A 23272-nucleotide genomic window follows, 5' to 3' on the forward strand; every position below is an offset into this window, starting at 1 on the left:
TATATATTATATATACATACACACACACACATATATATATATATAAAATGATCGTTTTACCTGTCTTTTTAATCATTTAATTTCCCCACTTTTTCATTATGAATCGGTAAACTCATTGCTGTTTTAAAATCAACCTCGTCACAAAATTTGTAGGTACGCTGATCCTGATGTTTTCATCCGCAGCATTGAAAACCAGCAACTTTAATTTGCCAGATGTGTAACAGTCCATCATCCTCTTAAACTCACCCTGGTGGATCCCCCCATTGGCGCAGGAGCTCAATTGTAACGTCCACCCATCACCAGCAGAGGTCTCTCGTCACTAAGACACGGGGAATGGGGTGGGCGAGGGTTCGGGGGGGGGGGGGGGGGGAGTTGAGTAAAGCCCTGCTGATAAATAGCCGCAGAAACAGGGCTTGGTTCGGTCTGTCAGCCTTCATCCTCCCTCTTCATAAACCCAGGCTGCTGCTGCTGCTGCTGGAGGAGGAGGAGGAGAAGAGAGAGAGAGAGAGAGAGAGAGAGAGAGAGAGAGAGAGAGAGAGAGAGAGAGCCCGCCCGCCGGCGAGAGCGAGCAGGACGCAGACGACGAGGGGGCATCGCAGGAACACTTCAGCTGATGTAACCCGACAGCTTCTACAGGGACTCAAGATAGCAACTCCATCAGAGACAAAGAAAAGCGAGAAAAATGGGACATTCCGCATTACCTATATTGATGGCTGTGTTGTCCTTGTGCGTGCGCGACAACGTCGAGGTAAGACCGTCATCTCAGTCCTGATGGCGAACCGCATCCACTGCTCAATCTGACTTTTGCATTGAATGTTGTATTTTCATCAGTCGCGCTGTTTATTCCCTCTAATGCTGACACTCACCTCTATGTAGGGCAGGTTTAATTAGTAAATGCATCCTCCATTAGCGTCCTGTATCAGAAAGAGTGATGACACACAAGCGCACACACTCTAAGAGTCAGTGGATTGGAAATGCAGATGCTTAAATCCGTAGAAGTTCGCACAAAAGCTGTTTGTATAAATATGTGTTTTATTTGGCTCACTGCGTCAAGTCTGGGCCTGCATCTGACATGGAAACTGTTCCATAGGCCTTGGTTTCAGGCGAAGGATGGAGATCAGATCCTTGCTGCCAAACCGGCCTAGAGAGAGAGAGAGAGAGAGAGAGAGAGGCTGTTAGAGGAGTGGTGCAGCTCTCCAGCAGGATGGGAGTCATGCATCCTCCGTGATATTTGTTTTACTGGATGGATTAGAAAACAATCCTTGCTGTGAGATTCCTTAAGTGAAGGCGCTGTGGTGCATTGCCAGAACATCCTAGATTCATCATCTACGGGGGTGGGGTGGTGGGGGGTTGAAACTGCAAGAGAGGGTGACTTAGCTATATGACAGGCATGCAGGTGGAGTGCGTGATGCAGTTTAATAAAAAGAGATGCGGGTCATCCGTCTCCATCATTAGAAAGCTGGTGAAATCAGATGAATGTCTCACTTTGACTCAGTTTTGTTCCCATCAGTACTTTTCATTCAGCAGTCGCCCTGATCACAGTGAGGCCTGCGCTGACGTTAGAGCTCTCTGTATTGAGGCTGGTTGGCGTTTTGGGTTGAATTGCCATGCGTGGGAGTGAGTCACGATGCCCCAGCTGGGGTTCCAGTTCAGGTCAAATGAACTTTCTCATCCGAAGCAGCTCCGGAACACTGTATGAAAAGAAAGAAGAAGAAGAAGAAAAAAGGTTCCTTCAAGTTTTCCTAAGAGGATTTGTGACATGTTTATTTATTAGGAATCTTTCACACTGTACGAGTCATAGAGCCTCTCCCTTTCATTCTGAAATAATTTCGCTTCTGTAAGAGCCTTAGAGGGATTACTGCGATGCCGAGGAACCGACTTTAGCTTCATACAAGAGACCTGCTCATGAAGGTTTACACTGACGATTACACTGTGAGAGGGGCGGCGAGCTGGATTACACTCAAGTATTAGTCCTAATAAAACTGTCAGCTTCCCCTAATTTACTCAAACACGCATTCAGTTGAGATGAGTCAATTTGGCAAATTGTATGTCTCTTTTTAAAGTGAAATATTTAATGCTAGAAGTGCAAAAGGGATACATTTAAACTTGGAAATTGAATTTACTGATAGCTGCAAACCAAGAGTGAGTGAAAATCAAAGAGGTGAACATTTAGTCTTCGTGTGACCAAGCTGACATGTAAACACCTCCGAGGTCGGTGTTGCATATTTAGAGTTTTTTTTTTTTTTTTTTAATGTTTTAACTCTAAGGTTTGCTTTCACCATCAATCCCACGACTTCTATATATACCAGCAAAACACACAACGTATGCAACTTATATTCACAACGCTACATTTCCTGATGGATGATTTGATCTCCTTTTTATCTGTCGTCACAAAGCACGTTTTAGAAATGTTTTAGATGTAAAATAACCAAATGTCAGGTTTTGTTCTATCCTGAAGATAAACCTGGGGAATGCTTTATTACAAATTCATAGAAAACCAGAAAGAACTCAGAGGGCAGACACATGGATACTCATGGTATCAGCAAAATGTATTCATGTTTTTTTCTCTGGAACTTCCAAAAGTAGGTCTTTACGAATCCAGAACATGATCCGCGCCAATTCTGAGAGCTTAATACTTATCTTTCTCAAAAAATGTGACCTCAAGTAGTTTTCTCCAAATGTGCTCACTTTTTTCAAAGGCGTCAATCATTTTATGGATCCCGAATACAATCAAGATGATACCTGGAGGCCAAAATGTTCATCTTACGACAATTCCGCAACAGCCCCTGCCAATGATCTGCACCAGTGTTCAGGATCCACCGCCTGAACCAGATCACCTCCAAAAACTACTGACAAGTTCCCGCTAATATTACCTACCTTTGAAAATCCGATCTCATCCATTCCTTCATGAAATATCCTGCAAAACAAAGGCCCATGCTAGTGATCTCGTTCGCTCCTTGGTGAAGGGACTCCTCCGTTGTCACATGGCATTCCTTGGTAGTGATACAGTAGTCCAGTACATCTAATAGATTCAACATTACAGACTGTTCTGAATATTGTTCTTTTCTACTCTTATTAATGTAGTAATCATTCGAACTACATTGTCAATAAATCTTCACACTCACAAACCCAATATGGCGTCCTCATGAACTATTTGGTTTACAGTCATATAAAACTCCTCTCGGAGAAGCTACAATCAAAGCAGCCTTTATTTTTCGTTGAGAAAGAATTGATGAATCACTGGAATTATTGATAATAGATGAATCATTTCAACTTTAAACCAGAGATATTACAATCATAGCTGCAGCTGCTGCCTGTTTGAAGCTACTTATTAAACCTTAAACATGTATTGTGAATTATACAAAGCGAGACTGCAGCTCCATTTAGGCTCCTAGATAATGTCATTGAGAGAAAGCAATTCTAGTGTGATTGTGCTTGGGTGTAGCCATATTTGATTTCAGAAAGGAGGAGGGGGAGGGGTATTTATCAAGATAAATGACTGGAGCTTGAATCTGAACGCTGGAGCCCCCAGAGGCTGCAGAGAACCCTCTCAAACAAAGCCATCTCCAGGCTGCAGGAGCGGGGTACAGCTGCATGAGGGGATGCACTTTTTAGATGTATTAAAAAAAAATGAGTGAGTCACAACGTTGCTGTGCACCCCCCCCCCCCAATTCCTTCTTCCACCTCAATATCACCACAAGCAGCAATTTCAGGCTTTGTGCAGGAATATGGACATACAGACTCATGCAGCTCCCATCTGCCTTTCAATGCAGTAACACAAGGGGATTTGTAGAGCAGAAAAAAAGATGAGAACCAGATCGCTCTCTCTCTCTCTCTCTCTCTCTCTGTCTCTCTCTCTGTCTCTCTCACACACACGCGTGCGCACACACACACACACACACACGCACACACACACACACACACACACACATTCTGGCCTACACTCTTAATTAATTTTAGAGACAAGAGATAATCGGGTTCCACTAATGGATTCCTGTTTGCTCGGTATTCTCTACTATATCCGTGTGCCAGTGGGCATAAAACAAACCATTTTATGTGAGCACATGTTCTCTGTACCCGTTGCTCAAGTGAAGCACACACAGGTCTGGGATTGAATCCTGCAGAGTCATTGTGAAATGCTGGAGCAGAGGAAATGAGCCCTCTAACTGTGTGTTAGCAATTTTTTTTTAAGTTTTTTTTTTTTTTTTAGCAGTGGTGACGAACTAATGAGTGACTTGAACACAAAGGGTTTGCAATCATCAATCTTTATGGTTCAGGTTGAGTTGTTAAGTTGAGATAAGTTTGAGTTCTCTATTTCTATTATTGCTGTCGGCCTTTCAGCCGGAGATGGAAATTAGGGAGTCATGATACTGGGTTGTTGTTTTTTTTAACCAATATCCATTACACTGATATTTTACAAGTGATCTGGCCCATAGCTCGTATTTTCTGATGCTGATTTTATCTGTGTAGAAACAAGTTTATATGACATTAAAATTTTATTCATACTGGAAAACACACAAGTTGAATGAGAAAGTGGTTTTTTTTTAATTTTCAAAAGATTTGGAAGTGCCTGTTGTTTACTGATAGAACAACAATGAGCAAAATTGAAGGAACTAATCTGAATTTGCTGGACTTAATATCAGATGCATGACTGACATATTCAAAAAATGACCATTGCCTGCGCTTTTTTGTTTATTTCACTTAATGTGTCTGTCTTCTACAGAGGCTGAAAGGTTTCACTTGATATTTACAAGTCTACATTCCATGCAGTAGGTGCGTCTATGCTATTTTCTATATTGGATCACCTTTCTTTACATATCCAGAAAAGAACCTGAGAAAACAATTGTACTCCACTGTAAAAATTCTAGTTCCACAAAAAAAGTTATGTCATGAACAAAGCACTCTGTAAAAAAAAAAAAACAAACACCAGAAGCTACAACTATCGCCAGGATGTGGTCTCTGCCTCCAAGAGTGAGACATTCATGAGACAACAGCCCATAAAATATCTGTGCACTGCAAAATGCCACACGTCTCAGACCCAAAATGTAATCAGAAAGCTAACAGAGGTCACCACAAGACGTTAATATTTGCAGTTTTTCATCACGCTGTCAAAATAAGGAATTAGAATGAAATAAGCACTAATTTCTATGAATGTTATGGAAAAGAAATCTACAATCGTGTGTTTTGGACTTTTTATGTCAACTTGTCTGTAAGAAGACTTGTTATTGAAACAATATTGCCAAAATTCTTAGTCTCAATTTATGAAATAACAACATTTTCTGTTGTCGTGTCTTCAGGCGTAGAGATCGTCCTGCTGCTCCGCAGGAAATTAATCCACATTCCCGATAGATTTAAGGAAACTCTTGCTAAATCCTGGCTCAAATCTTCTGCCATTTCTGAAATATTTCTAACTATGGGCTTCCGTCGGTGAAGGTGTAGCTGTAAATGAGTTTAATAATGAATGCTTAGAAAAGCTCGTCACTTCCAAGATTGTAAGGTAGATAAAACTTGCATCCAGTTGCAAAAATATTACTTAACCTTTCATCATCCACTCACTGAATGTCAAATATGATATACAGTAGATGTTGGTTGAGAAGTCCTCTAAGCCTTCAGATCAGCTCTGGTTGCTTGAACCTGCATGTGTAAAAGCTCAAGCGTGGATGTGTGTGACTGTGTGTGTTTGCATGCCATAAGTTTATCACTCAGAGGGATTGAGATGCTAGCATATCCACCCTGATCACATCCAGCGCTGGCGCCTCTCAGGAGTCTTGCAGCGCTGAGATATCGCTGCAGCCCCACATAGCTGCCTCAGTCAGCGCTAATGGCTTGGCTTTCGTTAATGCCAGGGAAGAAACGAGATGTTTCGTCCTGCAGCAGCCAGTGGAGGCCCCATGAAAACATCTGCAGTGTGGTGATAACACTTGTCCTCCGTGTTCAGGAGGGGCGGGAAAAAAAAGAAGAGAAGGCAATGAAAGAGATTGAAGGCTGCTTGGTGAGAGACGGGATCGCGCTGGCACAGTCTGGGTGATTGGAGGAGGAGAGGAAGTGGAAGTGATGTAAAGCATGCAGAATGTTATGTGGGTTGCAGGGTGGAGTGCATGCTAATGGAGACCAGCCTTATTTCAACTCAGGTCGCACAGCTGGGAGAACAGGAAGATCCATCTCTGTCATGTATTCACAGGTGGCTATGGAATGAGATGGGGGTTGGTGGGTGGGTGCACAGGCAAGAAAACCCCCTTTGGCCAGAGTGCAGCACAGAGTTGTATAAAAGCGGAGCAGCAAAATTTAATTTCCTTAAGAGCTCTGGCTGCAGGCTTGGAGGGTGTGGGGTTGTTAGGTCCACTGAGGCTGATCTGGCCGGTATTAACATTCAACGCAGGGACATAGAGGGAGAAGGGAGGGAGCTTTCAGCAGGTTATTCCTCCTCCTCGTCCTCCTCCTCCATTATTTGCAGAATAAGAGCTCATTTCTGCTGTATCAAACTGAACGTACCCATCATCCCCTGACTCTCACACACACACACTCGTCACACAGCTTTATAAAGATGGCACGCTGCAGAAGCTGCATCAATTATTGAAGGCCATGGAAAGGTCTGGGCTCTCGCTCGTTGGCGGGGCTTTGGCACTTGTCACGCACCCTCTCCGACAGCACAGCAGCCCTCTCGCCCTTCATGCTTCCTGGTTGTTATGTAGTGTACCTTCCTTCAGGTCCACTCCCCCAGCTTGTCTCACCAGTACACAAAAGAAAATCCCCATGTCTGTCTCCTCCCTGCCCCATCCCCCCCCCCCCGTCTCAGCCTTGCCACATCCCAGAGGCAACCCCCTCCCTCCCTCCCTACCCTACACTCCCAGACGCTGCTCCCCCATTTGCTTCAGAAGCTCTCAGTGGCCAGTGACATCTTTTCTCTTTCCTCATGTGTTGTTCTTGAATAATTCACAATCCAAACTCACTCTGTCCTGCTTTTCACTCTCACTTCATTTTTGGTGAAGGCAACCATTATGTGAATCACTGGGTTGCCCACCCATTGTTAATTTAAATTGATTGTTTTTTAAATAACCTGAAATAAGGATGTGCAACCGAATTTGTTGATATTCCGGCCCAGATGATTGACACAATTTTGATATATTGTGGTAAAATTGCATTGTGAGGTACTCGCCTGTCTCCCCTGTCAGAAATGAGTTAACCCACCTCTGCCAGTGTTTATTTCAAAATGGTATTGTGCAATTCATCTTTTGGTAAAAACCTGTTTGCTCCAAACAAGCATCATCATCTTCCCTCAGCTGAAGATTTCTTGCTTTTATATAATTTTTTTTTTCTTTTGAAATCCCAGACAGAAGATACATTCAGCAGTGGGTTTCTTTGTCTATTTGGCAACCCATGACCATTACTGAGTACATTTTTGATGATCAAAAGAGAAGTTCTTAGTTCAGCTTCTCCAAATATGTAAAACTTGCCTGCAGTTGCTTATTTTTTAGTGTTTGATATGTTTTCCGATGGAATTTCCTGTTAAGGAGGGTACATATCTAACAGTGGAGTTTCAGACATACCCTCCTTTCCCCTGAGACAGTATGTTCCCACAGCAGTTGACTCAGAGCTCAGTATTCAGCAACTCCATCATAGAAGCTCTAAAAGCTTCCTGCCGTTTACTCTGCATGTATTTTACACAGTTTGGACAGATGGCGCGCTTATAAAGAGCTGGGCTGTAGGTGACAAAGAGACTCAGGTGCTGCTGTGGCTGCTGGTCAACAATGAGACTTAGTTTGCCATGGAGGGAGACAAATCAAGTCCCTTTCTTCTCCCAGCCTCAGGGTCACGACGCTCACCAAGGAGAGGCAGTGCTGTTCACTAACTCAGCTGACAAATTGGATACTTTACACGAGACTATCTGTGGATTTGACAAAGAATCTAATCAAAGAACACAACACATCAATGGAGATGCTGTTTATTCCAATGATGAAACAATTTTCTCTTCCGTTGGACAGTCCGTGCAGACATTATGACCCCAGGAAATGACATAACACTAATATTTAATCTTCTGAATGATTCTGCTGCCAGTGCACATTATCTTATCAAGCTCCGTTTAAATTGACTCTGAGAGGCCTAAAGCAAAGCAGCACGAGTAATTGTGACATGACCTCAGTTAACGTCGTGTTGCTATGGGAACTGTTCAGTGCTTTTTTTGGCTAATATTCTGTACATAAAGCCCTGGTTGTCCCATCGCACTGCTTAAGTTAACGTGGTGTGATGAGCGCAATATATCAGATATTGTCCTGGTTGTCAGATTATGGTTATTCATAATAGCAGGTGTCTTGTAGGACAACAAGCCTCGAGAGGACAGACAGTTGGTTCATTAAAATAAAATGGAAAGCTAATCGCTCGAGTTGTGGCATCGTGAGTGTGTGGTTGTGACACACGGGGACATGTGAGGACTCAGTGAGTCAGCAACCGATGCATCAAGACTTGGAGTGAGCAAGAAGTAGATCATCCTCAACAAATCAAATACCACTGATGTCACATGATGTAGGATTTCATTGCAAGGAAGCTCAGTGTACTTTTCATTTACCAACTAGACATAAATCTAGAAAGTCCTCAGAGAACACACACCTCTGCTGGCGCACACATTCATGCAGCTGATTAAAGCTGCAAGCAGTGATGAGCAGATGCTCGCAATCCTGCCCATGTAGGAGTGTGTGAGGGTGCTGAAGCCTGGGGTGGTTGGAGTTTACATGAAGGAGGGAACAAATGTTTGTACTGTAGCTTAAATATCACTTCCTGTGTCCACTAGGTGATGCTAGAGAATGAATATCATGTTGCTGTACATGATAAAAGTCCATCCAGCCATCCATCCATTTTCTACCTCTTATCCTGTTGAGGGTCATGGGGTGCTGGAGTCTATCCCAGCTGCTTTTGGGCAAGAGGCGGGGTTCACCCTGGACAGGTCACCAGTCCATCACAGGACCAACACATAGAGACAGACAACCATTCACACTCACAGTCACACCTACAGTCAATTTAGAGTATCAATCAGCATCGTCCCCTCTTGATGTCTTTGGACTGTGGGAGGAAGCTGGAGTACCAGAGAGAACCCACACAGGAACAGGGAGAACATGCAGACTCCACACAGAAAGACCACATGCTCAAGCCGGGACTCGAACCTGGAACCTTCTTGCTTTGAAGTGACAGTGCTGACCACTGCACCACCGTGCCGTGTGATGATAAAAATATAATTTTTTTGCGTAATCAAATGTTTGTTGTGTCAGGCTTATTTCCTGTGACCACTAGGTGGTGCTGTATCCTTAATTCAGCTTGTACGTGTCTTCAGGTTGGGACTCTCGGCAAACATCAATTTTGAGAAAGCTCTGAGCACGGTAACGTTGTCAGTCTTCAGTCTCAGTCTTCCCAGTGACTCACCAGGAAGTTAAGGTTTTTCAGACCAAATAGATGGATCTGGTCAACCTCCTAGACATGTAGAAAAAAATTCTCCCAGGGAAGTATTTAGGCTCAGAATTATAAGATGAACTTTCATGTAATTAAACCTGACCAATAAGTTTTCTCTGGGACAAAGAAAGGAGGAGCGGGAGAGTGAAGAAAATAGTTCTGCTGCTTTACCAGGTGGCGCCACTCCGCATTAGTAATTTAAGTGTCGTGTAAACAACCAGCAGGCAGTGACGAGTGAAGCTAACCAACCAGTAAGCTAGCAATCAGCGACCTGCCGGGGAGCGAAAGTTGAACCAAACATATGGGGATGCTTTCTTGTGCAGAGAGAGAGAGAGAGAGAGAGAGAGAGAGAGAGGAGCTGAGTGACACGCTTGAAATTCTTAAGGGAACCAGTTGCTACGGTAACAAGGAAGGTAGCCGGCTCCTGTGGGTGGTGTTACCATAGCAACCATCCTCAGTGGCCAAGTGATGCTGAGAGAGAGAACATGGAGGAGAGGGCTATAAAAAAAATGTGTTTATGCATTCGATGGGAACATGTGAGGCAGATGAAGAGGAGCCCAAGTGAGCGGAAGTTGATGTGGAACATCAGTGAGTGTGACATCAAGCACTTCTGTGCACCGCTTAATCCAGTTGCTCAGCCTTTTCATTGCATCTCTTTGTGTTGCTTAGCTGGTCCTGGTGGACCTAGCATGATATTTTATCCTACTGTTCAATTAACACAGCACTTCATTATATAACCAAAGACACGCTGGGCAACTTGTTTGCAGTTTGTTTGGGTAAATCCATCTGTGCTTTTTCATCAGCCTAGCTGGGACTGATAGACTTTACGTGTATGGCATTACAGTGAAGTTGAATGTGCTGTATGTGGTATGGATCCGGAGCCTCTGTTATTTTCTTCCTTTAGAAATTCGGGTCACACGCCCACCTCAACACACATTGTAATAGTAATAGAGTCACACCACACTGCTTCTCCCTCACGTTCTCTTCACAAGTGCTATACTGTTGATATTTATAACCTCAAAGCTTCATTTCCATACGATGCATCTGCTAGACAGGCTCCCCAAGGAGCTAGCATGATGTGATCAGAATGTGCATGAATATGAGACGAAAAGAGCTAGATGTATGAATGTTTTAACCCCACGTCTACTACCCCTCCTCCCCCTTTGCTGCTGCTGCCGCAAACCCCATAAGAAGGGTGTTGCACTCTATTTGCGGTTGAAAGTCTTGGTTATTCAACTTGCTCCATCTCTCTGCTATATATGTACGCTCAGTTCAGCAAAGCTTCATCAGGAGGTATTATCAGATTATTATAAATACTGGCCTGGTGCATGTTTGTGCTATTAATATGCAGAAGGTCATAAGTGGCATGTGTAAAATACATAATGTCCCGAAAGAGCCATTATTTCCTGAAATGACAATAAATATTTCAATACATTTCAGTTTCATGGCAGGTCATTACATAGCAGCCATCCATCATGATTATATTTTAGTAACTAACAAATACTCGTTCCTCTCTATCTCTTTGTACCCTTTTCGAGATGCATTAGCAGAGATGTCAACGTATTTTTTTTTCTTTTATCTCTTTCTCGGCAACAAAAATCACAAGAGAATCATTAAGAATAACAAAAGACAAGAAAAAAATTAAAAGATAAAATTGTTCTTGCTTATTTGACATTGTCATGGAAGAAATGTAAAAAAAAAAAAAAAAAACAACAGCTGCAAGTTAATTAAGGTAAATAGAGTGAAAGAGAATTTCGATTTCAATTTTGGGAACTGATAACCACATACTTGTACTTTCAAATGTACTGTGCAGTTTAGTCCAAGTCTTCTTCATCCAGTCACATGCAGTCATCAACATTCCGATTTAAGCTGAAAACTCTCTTACTAAGGCTGCATCCAAACTAAGGAGGATTCATTTCCAGACATAATTTTAACCACATTTGCATCCACACAACTCTCCCATTATGTTGTCAGACAATTATCATAATAATCTGAGCCAATCAGTGTGGAATAAATGTGCTTTCAGTGGGCGTAATGTGACAGTGGCCTGTTGCCCCTTTGTGTTACATTATAGCTTGTACAGGCAGCGGCGCCACTGAAGGCTATGCTATCATTTAGGCCAAACAAGTTAGGAAAACAGAGCCAAAACAAACATAATAGGGCCTTCGCCTGAAGTACCTTCAGGCTCAGGCCCTAATAAAGGGAAGTTCCCCCTTTAAGTCAAATCCCTGACTCAAACCCTGAAAAGTAAAGTTGTCCCTCTCAAACTGATAGAAACCCTTTAACCGGATAGTTTAATGGTTTTGCTGGTGTCATGTTGCTAAAAGTTTTGGTTGCTTCTTCTTCAGAAATGCAAATTAACACAACTCTTATCCTCTGTAGTTTAGATAATCTGATATGTACTTTGCTGTTGTTTTTAACCAGAGGTTTTTTTTTTATTGTTCGGGGGGAAAAAAAAGATTTTCTTAGAGTTTAACAAAATTATGCAGTCATAATATTGTATCGGTGCGCAGCATACGCAAGAGAATGTTTAAAGCTAGAAATTTGAACCCCTTGGTCCTAGATAAGACTGTGTTGGTACATGCACAGGTATTTTTTTCATGTATGACAGTATTAGTGTATAACTACAGATTTGGAGAGCTTGTTTGCATTGTGTCCATTTCAATCTGCCTGCAGAAAATTGCAATTGTGTTGACATGAGGATGTTAGAGTGGACCTGCAGTGCTTAAATCTCTGCTAAGCCTTTGATTCTTTCAATCCCCCGAGGTAGCTCTTCAGCTTGAAATCACATCTGCAGGCTCGCAGCATTAGGCATTAACATGTTGGCATTCCCATGTTATGTTGCTTAACTGTGAAGGAGGTTCAGCTGTGTTATGCAACAGCAGAAATTCATCACAAAAAAAAAAAAAAAAAAAAACCTACCCGAAGACAAAAATCATCTCTGGTTGGCTCTGCTGAGGATAATCTCACGAGCGTTTCGATGTGTCCTGTTTGTCTGGCTCAAATGATGGAACATTATTACGCAGCTTTTTTATATCGCCCACATCCTCAGCAGTAAGTGGTGGCGTAGAGACAGAATTGTAAAAAAAAAAAAATGGCCAACTGTGTTTGGCTTCTTTGTCTTAAAAACATAGAGAGTGGCGTCATTTGCTGCATGAGTCAGACGCCGCATTTATTGAGATGACGGCTGTGTGTGAGTGCGTGTATGTGTGTGTGTGTGTACTTCACATGTGCTCAGAGCAGTCTGCGTAAATCTGGGACCACCGTGTACGGAAGCCGTCTGTGGGAGTTTCCTGTTTGGTATCTTTTGATTGTATCGGACATTTTTCACATGCAGCTGAAAGACAGGATGTTTATTTTAGGCTCACAGGGAACGTACGAACAGCGTGGAAGTCGACGTCAGGTGTGTGTATTGTGAACTGTTAGATAATGGGACAGAAGCAGGATACGTGTCACATTCATCACAAATCAATATAATAACCGTCAAACCCGCTTCTATTCTTCATCTAATAATAGTTGATTATTGATAACTGACCAAAATGTGTGTGCTGATAACATCAAATGTGTTGCTGTATTCAGGGTTCATACAGTCATGGAAAACCTGGAAATGTCATGGAATTAGAAACAAAGGTACCCAGGCCTGGGGAAGATTTTGAGAAATAAATGAGGCTAGAATTTTTTAAAATTTTTTTCGAAAAATAATGGAAATTTGCCTCTCAAATACCTTCATATTAGAGTATAATGTGTAGGATTCACTTAAGATCACTTTTCTGGTTTATTTTTCGTGTGTAAATGACTCCACAAGAGAATCTCAAGCCATGATCATGTTCCTTTAAGGTGCGGAAAAGTCATGGAATTTTATCGGTAAAAATGTCTATGAGACATGTACATTGTTGGCAGGTTGTTATTATTGGCTCGGTAAAAATGGAGCTGCAAATTATGTGCTAAAAGGTGACATTCCCGTGACCTTATCTGAACTAATAATTTTTATTTATTTTTTTCCCGTTTGTCTTTATTGAAACAGCCGGGGGTGTAAACAGGTCAATGATTCTGATTTGGTAACGCACTTTCACGGTTTGGTTTGTGTGAGTGTGTGTTTCAGCAGTGTAATATTAAGTTTGAAATAGTTTCCTTGAAAAAGTGGTTTTAATAAACTTTATTAAAAATTAAATTCTTCATAACGACAAGCTCCTCAAATACAGTGTCATAAACAGGCAACGTGACGGAGAGTGATATCAAGCATCATCAGTTCCATCAACTACATTTTCATACTTTTTTTAAACCAGCTAATAAGAATTAATTTGAAAATTTACTGAACTTTATGGCTAAGAGATTTTATTACATTGGTAAGTTCCGACATTGCTATTGTGTTTTGACATTGCTTTTATGAAGTGAAGGTTTGAAAACTTATTTTGTTATTAGTCGCATCATTTTTATGTGGGAGCAGAGAAACGTCGTACTAGCAATGAATTTTTTATGTCATTATCTCACCATAACAGACAGTAACTATTAGAAGAAATATAATTAACCAACATCTTATTAACTCAGGACAACTCACTTTTTATTTCACCATAACAGCAGTTTTCCTGGGTTAATGAGATTGAGGTGAGCACTTATTTTAGCAACGTAAATTATCCTGCTATCACAAGACATAACATGATAATGACTTCAAATATATTACAAATATGGTCTTTCTGTATTATTATATTTCTGAAAATAACAGGTTATTATGGGTCAAACATTGTGGTGTTTATTAACAGCTATTATTCCATGAGGAACTGAAAAAATATCAAAAAATATTGGCAGTAATTACATGGTCGTCTGGTCCAGTAGGAGCCAGCGTAGAGGGTGAACAGCCTTTATTCCGCCTTCCTGCTGCAGGCGTTTGTGTAGTGTGCTAACATACATGCAACAACCTTGTTGAAGGATACGCTACTTCAGTGGCGTACACGCGTGTGAGCCAGCGGGCTCAGCTCAGCGTAAACGTCTAAATAACCTCAGTCATGAAACGATCGACGCTGCCAGTCCCCGCAGATATGGAGCCTCTTGCAGCGGTGCCAGCTGACATGTGCTGTATTTTAAGCTATACTTGAAATTAAATCAAACATGTGGAGCTGGGTTTGGCTGCTGTTTCCTAGCTAGATGAACCCTGGTGATTATAGGGCCATCTGCTCCCAGTGTGCCCAGCTGGAGGCTGCACCGCTGTAATCTGGCCTTATGAAGGCAGACTTAGAGCCTGGGATGTTTGCACATCTTTGCAACTAAAAGCCTCACTCATATCTAAATATTAGACATTACAATTAGTCAGTGTAAATTGCTGTAGATGCCTGTGTGCTTTAGCTTTAGAACTCATGGATAAAATGCAGTGCAATAATTCCCCTCTCCCCATCAGTGTCTTCTGAATCAAAAATGAATGACTTCAATTAGCCATTAGTCAGAGATGTCTAATAATGAGAGCGCCTCCTTTGTCCCTCGTTCACCATGAGTCTGGCAGACTAATGTTACTACTCTCTAGTAACTACACGCCACACCAGGAAGACGCCTGATGGAGCCTATGAATAATTAACTAACATGATTACAGTGATGAATGCTCCCACATCTATGTGGTCATTTAGCACCGGTCCTCGGAGGAGCGCACAACAGCAGTGTGTCAGGCATTGTGTGAAAGCTGTTCGGGAGGGAGAGGTAGAGGCAGGCGAGGGGGCTCTCAAGGATAGGGAGGCTTGAATGGATGGAGCTCAGCTGCAAGAGGAGGTGGAGGGAGAGGAGAGAATATAGAGCAAAACTGAAGGAGGGGCTCCTGAGGGCAGGAAGACACCCACTATTCAGCCATCTGTGCTGGTGCTGCTGAGGAGCACAAAGACCTGCTCACCAAGACCTGTGTGTGTGCGTGCGTGCGTGCGTGTGTGTGTGTGTGTGTGTGTGTGTGTGTGTGTGTGTGTGTGTGTGTGTGCATGTGCATGTAATATATACTTTCATGAGGCCAATTTGTGTTTCAGTGTGTTGTGTTCACAGGTGATGGTGATTTTCAAACAGAGCATAGAACGATAGCTCAAAATAGACTGTAGTTATGTGTGTGTCTGTATTTCATATAGATAGAAACATACATACATTCATACATATGATAGATAGATAGATAGATAGATAGATAGATAGATAGATAGATAGATAGATAGATAGATACTTATAATTTTTTTATATTGGCAGATTAATTTGGAAATTTCTTCCATCATTACTTGTATTAAAAGCTAAAAAGCACTCAGAGAGCACGTACCTCCGCCACTGCAAAATTCCAGCCCGCACTAGGTGGTGCTATAGTTATAGCCACTCCTGTTGTTGTACATCACGTGATGCTTGATCCGTATGGTTTATGTCCTGTAACCATTTGGCTTTGTTGTGTTTTATTTTCAGCATGTACATGTCTTCAAGGGTAGACTCATCAGAAGTGAAGGTGTGGAGTACTCTTTAACAGTTCTGTGTGTTCTATGGTAAAATATCATAATTGGCCACGTCACCGTGGTAACACTATTCAAACTCTGTCTTCCCAGTAAACACCACCAAGATATTGAGGAGTTTCTGACCAAATTTGTTATGGTTGACCAACCAACAACACCTTTTTTAAAAAAAGAAACATGTAATTTCTTGTTGCCATCAGGTGCCACCAGGTGGCACTATGACTATTAGGCTTCATCCTTGGCTCTTGATAAACCCCTCCTCCAAGTTTGGTGAAAATTTTCCACGCAATTCCTGCCATAACTCTTTTCTTGTGAAGTGTTTATATTCCAATGACAGCATCACAGCAGGGATCACAATGATTAGAGGTAAGCTGCTCTGATCCCTGGAGCTCAGCAGAGACAGACTCCTCAGGGATCTGATGTCTCCACTTTATCATCAGATGTCAAGCAAACTGTCAGTTCATCCATCCATTTTCTTCTTATTATTCCTGTTAAGGGGTTGCGGGGGGGCTGGAGTCTATCTCAGCGGCTACGGGCGAGAGGTGGGGTTCACCCTGGACAGGTCACCAGTCCATCACAGGGCCAACACATAGAGACAGACAACCATTCACACTCACATTCATACCTACGGTCAATTTAGAGTATCAATCAGCCTCGTCCCCTCTTGATGTCTTTGGACTGTGGGAGGAAGCTGGAGTACCAGAGAGAACCCACACAGGAACAGGGAGAACATGGAGACTCCACACAGAAAGATCCCGTGGCCGAGCCGGGACTCGAACCCAGAACTTTCTTGCTGTGAGGCGACAGTGCTGACCACTGCACCACCGTGCCGCCCCTGTAGTTGCTAATTATTTGTAAGTTCTATTCAGTCATAGAATGCTTCAAAAGAAAAGAAACATAATGGTATAGGAACACAATTATATCATTAGTTCATCAATTTATTGATTCTCACTTCAATGTGTTTTGTACGATTAATAGTTCAAAATCTACGCGTATTTTTTCAGATAGTTCATTTACTGTCAGTGGAGATTATTTGAAATCAGATAAACATAAAAGGGAATCATACTATCAGTCACAAAGACTGTGTCCGCGTGAGCGATAGCAGAATGCAGCAACACTAAAAGATCTCCATGAAGCCTGCGCTGCCTTCACATCGCTGCACTTTTCACAGCAACATGTAAAAGGTAACAAATGACGGGTGAGCCGTTCCCCTCCGCCTCTTCCGCTCTGGCTTGCCTGCCAGGGATGGAAGATTGCATCATTACAGAGGATGAAGTCATCCCGCAACAGAAGGGTGGAACAGGTGCTGCAAATTTAATTAGTGTAGGGTGGGTGAAGCTGGAGGAACATGTAAATGTTCCGTCCTGGCCCAAACTCAGCTCTAACTGAGCACAAGTGCTTATGTTGCAAGATTGTATCTGTTATCTGCTTTTATTCCCTCTTCCTGTTAACATTAGCAGGACAGTATATTAGGATATCAGGGCACTTCCTGTTGCCATACAAAAGCCATAGACTCGCACTACATATTGATACTTTTATTAACCAGCTGTTACAAAGAGATCTCCCGAACTACATGTGTCTTTGTGTGTGTGTGTGTGTGTGTGTGTGTGTGTGTGTGTGTGTGTGTGTGTGTGTGTGTGTGTGTGTGTGTGAGAAGATGGACTAAAATCATGTATCTTTATTAACACAGATATCAGGATGTATTATAGATTAACCCTCTTGCAATATTTTGATTATCCCATCAACGGTGCATTACATCTACTATTGTGCTGCTATGCTATCAGTATCATGCACAAGATATAATATCTTGAGTTACTCTGATTCCCACTATTAGCATTCTGGACTGGGGATTTCTAAGAGAATATGACTAACCATTATTACTCACGCTGGTCTTAAACTTCTGGTCCACTGCACTGCACACAGTGTTCTTGTCTCTGCCGGAGCACCTTGTGACACGTTCTGCCATGGAGACAGTGGAGTTGCATACTTGATTAGAGCAGCTATGCCAGTATGCTGTAGATCCAGATAAGAAGAGTATAGAATACCCGGGAGCAAATAGAAGCAAAGAAACTGGTGGAAACGGCAGAAAATCGATGGATGTCTCCGGCTTTCTATCACCAGGCTGTTATTAATGTTGTAGCCTTCTCCGCAGTGAAGAACTGTCAGGCCTGTTCAGCCGCATCAGCACCAGGACATGATATGTGGTGTAACGGTCTCCCTCCCTCAAGCTGGTGGAATGTTCAGTTCAAAGATGCAGACCTGCTGGAGTGCAGGTACATGCGCTGTCCAGGAGGTGCAAGCTCTATGTAGCCCACTCAATCCTTGAAATATTAGGTTTTTTTTAAATAGATAAATATGTAAATGTCGGTTAGTAACCAGGCAGCCATCATGCTCTTGCCCTCTACGTGCCTCTCTGTGGGATCGACCATTTAGTGCAGACGCTAAATTTAATTTGGGATCCTGACCCTGAACACAAGACAGTGAGGGAGAGCCTCAGTGTGTTAGAAAGGCTCTCTCTCTTCATCCGCCAATGTCACATCCCTGAGGTCACGTGAGGTCACGAGAATCAACTGGATATTTGTTTTTATTAACACCTCTGGCTTTAGTCAAACCCACTTTATTTGTGACCTAGATAGATGAGCACTTTTTTTTTCCTGTCATAGTCTTGTATCTGTTTGAGACATTGATAGTAAAAAGAATCTCTTTTGAATTAGCCTTTAGGTATTATCCCATTCATGATTTTAAAAAGTGGACAAATTTTACAGTGAGATAGCTCAACTTTGACTTCATACATTTAGTTTGTGTCATTTATATGATGTGTGATGTGTTTTCGGTAACAGTCGTAAACCGACATTGTGATTTGTCTAATGCAGTTCATGGAAATATGAGGTATTGTAGAAATAACAGCAATAAATGTCAGGGAGGAGCATTTCTGAGTCCAAAAAAGAACGCGTGCAACAACAGTGTGATGGGGAGAGTTAATGTGGAGCCAGGAACTCTTCGTAGTCTCGTGTGTGTGTGTGTGTGTGTGTGTGTGTGTGTGTGTGTGAAGATGGACTAAAATCATGTATCTTTATTAACACAGATATCAGGATGTATTATAGATTAACCCTCTTGCAATATTTTGATTATCCCATCAACGGTGCATTACATCTACTATTGTGCTGCTATGCTATCAGTATCATGCACAAGATATAATATCTTGAGTTACTCTGATTCCCACTATTAGCATTCTGGACTGGGGATTTCTATGAAAATATGACTAACCATTATTACTCACGCTGGTCTTAAACTTCTGGTCCACTGCACTGCACAGAGTGTACTGATGGACAATTGTAGAGTTCAGAGTCTTTCAGTGCCAACAGGCCGACATCACATTGGCATCAGGATATAATTCCCCTGAAACAGGAAATCATGAATGAATCAAATACAAAACAAGTAGAAAACAGCTCAATCAGTGGACAAAAGTCTGATTCATTCACAACTGTATTATCTGTTTTTAGCCATGAATGAAAGGCCAAGTGCTTCCCAGCGAAGGACAATTGCTTGTTTTTTATTTTCCTTCCATTTAATACAGCGGTATGTCCACAAAAGAATGTAATTTCCATGGGGGAAAGGTTCCCGGAAGAACTTTTCTATGGAGATATTCTGTTTAGTTTAAATAAAATTATTCAAGTGTCAAAAGAAGATGTTGAAATAGTATTCAAATGCGTCAAAAAAACAATTTCTTGTATTGCTAGTTTAATTCAGGTGCAGTCAGGGGTGATTTATGGGTTTGGGCTGTTTGAGTTAATTCTTCCAACATTAATTCAGTGTATCCAGCATCAGCGGTTGTAGAAAGATGATCTTGTTTGTGTTCTGCAATACATGAACTGCTTTGACATTTAAAAGAGAAAACTCCCTGGATCTTTCCTGGCTAGGATCATTTCAATAGAAAAAATAGGGGATTTGTGGTTTAAGAATTAATCATCCTGTGTGTAATTGACATTTGAAAGGGTTTTTTTTTGCTGAATTTTAAGACCTACAGACAATATTTAAATGTAATGTGGGAGATTAGCGAGTGGTTTAAAGTTTTGAAACATAATCAAATAACTCAAGTCAATGAAAGCTGCATGTTCTTGATCCAAGTCCAGTCATTTCACTGGAACATTTGCTGGAATGAAAACAGACTTGACGTGTCCGGGGTTCAAGCACAGGCTTGTCAGATGTTTCCCAGAACTTTAGTATTGCGTGAAGTGATTACACAAGTCAGTGCTTATGTTTTTAGGGGGAAGAAAGAATCTAGCCAGTACACATGAGCCAGAGAACACTTGTCTATCCAGCAAGAATGTTTCCTGAGAATACTACGACACCTACGATGAAAACGCCTACAACAGCTGACATGAGTGGAGCACTCTGTGTGTTTGTGTGTGTGTGTGTGTGTGTGTGTGTGTGTGTGTGTGTGGGCCTGCATAATGTCAGATGTTTACCTGATTATGTATCCATTGGCTGTGGTGATTTTCCTCCAAACTGGGTCATAAACCAGCAGCAGGTTGTCTGCTCCTACGGCGAGCTGACCAGGATGAGAGGGAACACACTCACAGATTCATACATCTTCAAACATTATTTTCTATTAGGGGTTATCACAAGAGGGAGATCTAATCTGGCTCCATATCAGGCTGGATATTGGGTGTGCAGCCTTGCCATTCTGGAGGTCAGGGCCTCGGGCTCCTGATGGACTCCTATTGATTGGGGGGAAAAGGGGTGATACAGTTGCAGTCGCTCAGCATTGATTTTCTGCAAGTGCAATAGTGAAGAGCAGGCAAAAGGAGAGAGCAGGGCCAGGGGGAGCTGCCACGTTATCTTCTCAAATATCCGGAAGTATTTTTATTTTTTTCTCTCTCTCTCTGTGGCACTGACCTTCCCTGAGTCAAAGAGAGATGTCTGTGTAGATATTAGCTCAGCAGCGACACTCGACAGGCTGTTTCAGCAGCTTTTGCCGCGTTTATCCAACAGTGCACTTAACCAACAAAGTGATTCAGCAATGTCAATAAAAGTCACGGGGTGTTCTCCAATAATGTAACATACTGCATAAGTTCAATCAAGTGTAATTGTGGCAGGCCTCCTAAGTCCGCTTGCATCAGCCAATCAGAGGAGGCTAAAAACCCAGCTCCTCCTTTAATTAAAGTTCCTGCTTTTTCATTCTTTTTAAACATAATTTTCACATCGGTAATGGTTGTTTTTTTAACAACTTTAACACTTCTGGTATATTTATGACTGGTTGTATAATTGTGTGTGTTTTCAAGTGTTTTGTATGTGTTCTTCACATCTGTCTGAACTTAAATATTCCTGTTAACATCATGTGTGCTTCTGGCTTGTTCAGAGGTTAAAGCTGCTGTTTGATACACTCCTATTTGCCAGTAAGCTGTAGAAGCCCCCCAGAAGAAAGTCATTCTATCCAAGATAATTGCTAAGTATCTTCAAAGTTGTGTAAATTGCAGTTCCTGTGGATGAGAGTGGTCCTGACTGAACAGATTTGCGGTGGCAAGCTTGGTTTTTCATTAATTTCTGCTGATTTTTAACTTGCGCCCAAACTTGCAATTGAGCACATGCTTCTTCACCCTTTTGTATCTAAACTAGGTAAAGGAAATAAACAGTGGCACCATATCATTGATGGACATTGTCAAAGATAATGCAATTTTGAAAGACCAAGAAAAGATCCTGCATTTGCAATCTGGTCGATGTTGTGTGTAGATATTTGGGATGAACCATTTATTGAAATTTTATCCAAATCTCAATTTGGCTTCGTGCAATATTCAAATTTCAGCAAGCACACTATTTAAATATATCAAAATACGAATTTAAATGAAGTATTGTGGTGCTGCAGAGATATCCCAGCCTGCTAATTTCTTCTTTGTTTGGTTCTTACCCCCCCCCCCAAAAAAAAGAACCGCCACTTAATCACTTCAACATGTTTTTCAGTCCAAATGTGACTAATGACAGAAGAATGATTCCTTCTAATATTGTGAATCATTTCCCAGTTGCCACATCAGTCAAAAATAATTGATCTTTTTACAAAGCAGCCCTTGTGGGGACTACAGGCGTGCTAGCTGCAGTTGTAGCAAGCTAGCTTTGAGACAGAGGGACAGGAAGGCAGTGTGTTCCAGTAAAGATGTCAACAGTGTTTGGCATTGAAAACCACTTGGCAGTAGAAAGGAAGGAAGCCGTATTAATGGAAGCCCCAGAGGACAAACCTTGCAAGAAAAGTTGCACAAGGAACAAGTTGAGGTTGCTTCTTATATTTGAATAACATGTGTTCCCACTAGGGCTGTGGAATATGTTGATGTCATATCATATATATTATTGTGTTTCGGGACAATTGTCATTGATTGTTTCCTTGTATTGTGATATAGCTCAAGTTTTGCCTTGTCCTGGTTTTAAAGGCTGCGTGACACTTCAAGTGATGTCATTTTATGAACCGCCAGACTATTTTGTTGTTGTATCCATGTTACTGATGATTTTTTAATATTCCACATCAAAATATTGACAGAATACCAACATCAAGCTATTAGCTAAGGAAATATTGTCACATCTTTTGTCGATACTGCACAATCCTATTTCCCAGCAAATTACTAAACTACTGAAAAGAAGTACAGCTAAAAACTGACGACCATACGCCACTAGCCTCCCTCTGTACTCGGGAGGATCCGTACTCCCCAAGTCAAGCCCTCCATGACTTCACCCTCCCGTGTTTTTTCTCTGTTCTTTTTCTAACTTTTTCAGCACAGATGGTGGCGCATACAGAAGCAGCTGCTTACTCATTCTTAGCAGCGTTTTCATGAGAGTTTGCTGCCTTCACTTGGCTTCAGTTAAAGTCAAAAGTTATGCGATCCCCAGTCGTTAAATGTGTGATCCTCAGCTTTTTAGTCATCATTAAAAAAAAAAGATTATTTAGCATGTAACTCCAATCTTTCCATAATCTCTTAGATCGGTAAAATCGTCTAGTGTATCCGGAACTTAAAAGTGGCTTTGGAAAAAAAAAGAAAGAAATATATATATATATATATATATATATATATATATATATATATATATATATATATATATATATATATATATATATATATTAGTGGAATCGTGATCAGTCTGAAGCAACTTTGCAAGCCTTTTCTGAATGATATTAAGCAATATTGAAATGAATAGGGGAAATGGTGGCCTTAAGGAAGGAAGAATGCAAAACTCCAGTATGCTTTGGGAAATGGTCAGCAGTAATAAAAAGTAGATGTGTAATTTGTTAGAAATGTGCTAAGACCTGCAAAAACACAACCTCCACTTAGCGTAATTATATTGAGCAGACTGCTCAGAGCTTATTATATTTATTGTACATCTACTCAGAGGCT

At 41.6% G+C, this 23272-nt stretch overlaps 1 protein-coding gene across 3 annotated transcripts in view; it reads left to right on the plus strand.

Annotated features, from left to right (window-relative positions):
- The first annotated feature begins 388 nt into the window (after positions 1 to 388).
- The window catches only part of aplp1 (amyloid beta (A4) precursor-like protein 1), a 37489-nt gene continuing 14605 nt past the window's right edge, over positions 389 to 23272 (plus strand). Inside the window, exon 1 of one of the 3 annotated variants that reach the window (XM_086218721.1) lies at positions 389 to 748. In XM_086218721.1, coding sequence (XP_086074847.1) covers positions 683 to 748 — 66 coding nt within the window. In that variant the 5' untranslated portion in view covers positions 389 to 682. Of the gene's footprint in view, positions 749 to 12676; positions 12842 to 23272 lie in introns of those variants that run through there. The other 2 variants (XM_086218720.1, XM_086218719.1) reach the window with 2 other exon arrangements.

This window comes from Aulostomus chinensis, chromosome 11 (assembly GCF_037954235.1).
Source record: "Aulostomus chinensis isolate RoL2024-O1b breed Wild chromosome 11, RoL_Achi_v1.0, whole genome shotgun sequence".
In the NCBI taxonomy this organism is placed as follows: Eukaryota; Metazoa; Chordata; class Actinopteri; order Syngnathiformes; family Aulostomidae; genus Aulostomus; species Aulostomus chinensis.